Source organism: Topomyia yanbarensis, chromosome 1 (genome assembly GCF_030247195.1).
Source record: "Topomyia yanbarensis strain Yona2022 chromosome 1, ASM3024719v1, whole genome shotgun sequence".
Classification (NCBI taxonomy): domain Eukaryota; kingdom Metazoa; phylum Arthropoda; class Insecta; order Diptera; family Culicidae; genus Topomyia; species Topomyia yanbarensis.
Window position 1 is genome coordinate 76,436,015 of NC_080670.1, and position 3,817 is coordinate 76,439,831.

Genomic DNA, 3,817 nt, shown 5'->3' on the forward strand with positions numbered 1-3,817 from the left:
CTTTGACAATTGATGAGCATTCAAAAGTTTGATGCATTGTCCCTAACAAACCCAAGCACTAAAAGGAATCTAAAACTAATGCTCCAAAGTAATCGGTACATCTTCCGACTGTAAATGTAAATATGAAAAATGCCATGGCTCATTTTACAATAATCTACTGAAGAAAGGACCAACGAAAACAGCCGCAAAAAGAGTCCACCAAATGGCCGCCAATTTAAATTTTTATAAAATCTGTACTGTGTACTGAAAATCTTCACTCTGCATCAGATAAACACAAATAAACTTCCTCGCAGTTATAGTATTTTTTTTTAAAAAGGCCAAACCGCGATTTTCTCGCTTTTTTTGTTCAATCCAATTTATGTATCATTGATTCAATAAATTCCGTACTTTGACCTACACAGCTGTTTTCGCAATTAAAAAAACGAAGAAAATAATGTATTATACATTTTTTTGTTCGATTTTTACCTGCGAAAATCGCGATCAAACGCGTGGGTTACGTTTGTACCCCAGTGCAACGTTCTAACACATTAGTTAGCAAGATTAACTAACTAATGTAACAAGTTAAATTCGCATACAAAATCTTTTCGTTTCGTTGCGAGTTTGCAATTCCGTGAATCAAAAAACTTACCACGTGAAAAGTAGCTTGCGTGAATTTAAATTTATTTCTCTTAGGAATGGAGAAACATTAAATTTTCTATGCTATATGCTATATTTCACCCTAAGGAGGAAAATTTGGTAAAGTGTTAGTGTCGGTTTCTGATGAGGCGAAGCCGAAACGCAACATAGTATGAAATAAGGATTTGTGCCCTCCTGTACAAAGACTGGTTTTTACCAACAAATTTTCACCATAGTGAGAAATTTTGGTTTTTACCAAATTTTCCTCCTTAGGGTGAAATATAGCATAGTGCTTTCGCATAGGCCTGCTAAGCCAAGACAAGTTTCGGCTTCACTTGTGTCTCATCGGCATAAACAGAACTTCTGCTCGAACGGGACATCACGTTTGATCAGTCGTTTGATTGAAACACATAGTGTGTTTTAGTTTTAAGGGATTTGCGTCAAGCCGGCGCTAATCTATTCCGACAATGTGTTAGTGTCGGTTTCTGATGAGGCGAAGCCGAAACGCAACATAGTATTAAATTTTCTCTAATCAATGGGTTTTGATGCTAGTCAAAAAATTAGCGCTAAACGAGGGTGAAGAAATCGGCCCTTAGGGTCTTATACCCTACCACAATCTCATAAAAGTATGTTTAAACTTTTTTGGGCTTTTACGAACGTTTGTCTTCATGACGGCCTTCAATTTTTTATGAGGAGTGTAATACAAAAATAGCATTATTGGTTATGTAGTGAATAGTGAGACATGCCAAATTCGACCGAGAAAGTATTGACCCTTCGTACGACCTCAAGACGTACAGAAGTCAGTTTTGGAGGCTTTCATGTAGATTTGTCCGTTGATGTTCTTAGATTTGATGAACAAACGAAAATTGTCACATAAGTCGCTTGCCAAATAATGATTTTGTAGCGAATTTTGAAATCTTCTTCCACTTTATGTACAGCTTCCTTCTGCAAGTTTTGCCATCGTGTTCTGGTTGCCGCTCCTGTTTGATGCGTTTCGAATGTTGCATGCGTGTTGTACAAAAACTTTTCATTGTATTTGCTCGAAATAAATCGAAACTTGAATTGACTTTGACTTCAATATTATTCTTGTCATGCAGTGCCTTATTGCCTATCGCTACCATAACTCCATTTGGTTGCATGATGATCTTTGAACGTCTTGATCACTTGAGATATGATACAGTGTGCGATTCCAAGCTGCTACTGATCCATTGTTACAGACATACTAAAGAGTTATAAACAGTTGGGAGCGACTATTTTATGGAAATTGTTAGACTGTTCTTTATTCATTCTATGTCCCTAAAATCCAAGGTCCCTGACCCAGTGTGCCTATACGTAAAGAACACTTTCTGTTCGATTTTTAAAAAAGATCGACTATTAGTTGAATAGGGAGAATTTTATTAAGGTTCAAAGTGTACATGAAGCATCCGTTTTGAAAGTATTGAAATGACACGCAGTATATGCAGTGAAGAAAGACGTAAGTCATACGTCAGAATAATCCCCTTTGCTAAACATCGTAAGGCAATTTCAATTATCAAGCCTTTATACGAAAACGTTTTCAAAATTTGTATCAGACATAATACTCTGTCTTGTTTTGTCTTGAATTGTAAAAGAGAATTTCGCGGCTACGCAATAAAAGAGTACAGTAAGCAACAAGTTAAAAGAATTCTATTTGGTACATGTAATAAATATGTTTTATGCTAAGTAGTGATCTTATCAGATTTGAACTAATTTTGAGCGTCATATGGTCGCTCGATACTATCTCCCCCTAATCGCTTTAGAACACATTTAATGTGGATCAGAAACACTCACTGGGCTATAGAATACACTACAGTATCTATTATATCAGTATTTCGCTTTTCTTTGGTCATGATTATCTAGAACTTGTGTGGAATCATTGTTATCACTGTAAATTTCGGTTTTCTACAAATCTTGCTTTAGGATATTACCAAAGCTATCAATCACAAATAATGTCAGTCCGTCCAATTGAATATCTTCTACGATTTGGAATCGATCTAAATCGGTATCTAGAAATGACCAGAAAGTTTTGAGCATCCCATCCTCTTTATCACGCAACTCTATGAGTTTTAAGAACGAATTCACGCTCGTTACAAATCGAGTAACAAAATTAAAGCTTAGCCTAGTATCACAATTATTATCGCTTGTGCTGGGGTTGAAGTTGAACCATTTGTGAAGATGTAAGGTAGTGGCACAATTGTCTGTGAAATATGTAGAATCACTCTCCTTCTGCTGTTGGTATTTCAGAAGAAATTCTCCGGGTCGCTTGATAGCGGTTAGTTTACTATTCATTGGCTTTCTCTTCGCAACCGTTCGACTAACGATCCGATCCGGCAGGTCCTCCGTGTTTGTGACCAGCGTAAATACAAGATTAATGTGATCTATTCCGGAACCCATAAGGCCAACCGTCGTATGGCCGAGATCAAATATATGACCCATCTCGTGGCATACCGAGCCGATGGTTGTAGCATAACATCCACCGTATCTGCAAATTTTACATATCATCAACGCGAATTTCATAAAAAATTGGCATATACACATAACTCAAAATTTCAATACAGAACTAGATTAGGAGATTGTGACTCGAAAATTAAGATTACTTTTAGCAATGTCATCACAATTGAATTATTCATAAAAACAAAAATTTAAACATCGAGTCGTGGGCACTTGTTTCGAGTTGTTTGTAAAAAAAAACTGGGAATACCTATTATTTAAACGAAGTCATTGCCGAAGAATGTTTTTAGACGGAAGGTAAATTTTATTGTAATTGTAATTTTATTGCATACGGTATTCTGTTGGTTCACACCTAGTATCAGGACAAGGAAAAATGCTTTGGATACAAGTTACTTGATTAAAATTTGAGTTACAATGTGGAATAAGCTTAGTTTAGCCTAATTATAGCATGTTTAAACGCGCCCTGTCGATGCTCTTGTTTGACGGCTAATGGAAGTGCATATATATATATATATATATATATATATATATATATATATATATATATATATATATATATATATATATATATATATATATATATATATATATATATATATATATATATATATATATATATATATATATATATATATATATATATATATATATATATATATATATATATATATATATATATATATATATATATATATATATATATATATATATATATATATATATATATATATAT

The 3,817-nt window shown here is 34.1% G+C and overlaps 1 protein-coding gene across 1 annotated transcript in view; it reads right to left on the reverse strand.

The window, feature by feature from the left end:
- Positions 1–1,989: 1,989 nt before the first annotated feature.
- LOC131677969 (uncharacterized) overlaps positions 1,990–3,817 on the reverse strand; it is a gene marked incomplete at its 5' end in the record, with an annotated part of 2,893 nt that continues 1,065 nt past the window's right edge. Inside the window, 1 exon segment of the mRNA XM_058958081.1 lies at positions 1,990–3,326. Coding sequence (XP_058814064.1) covers positions 2,536–3,326 — 791 coding nt within the window.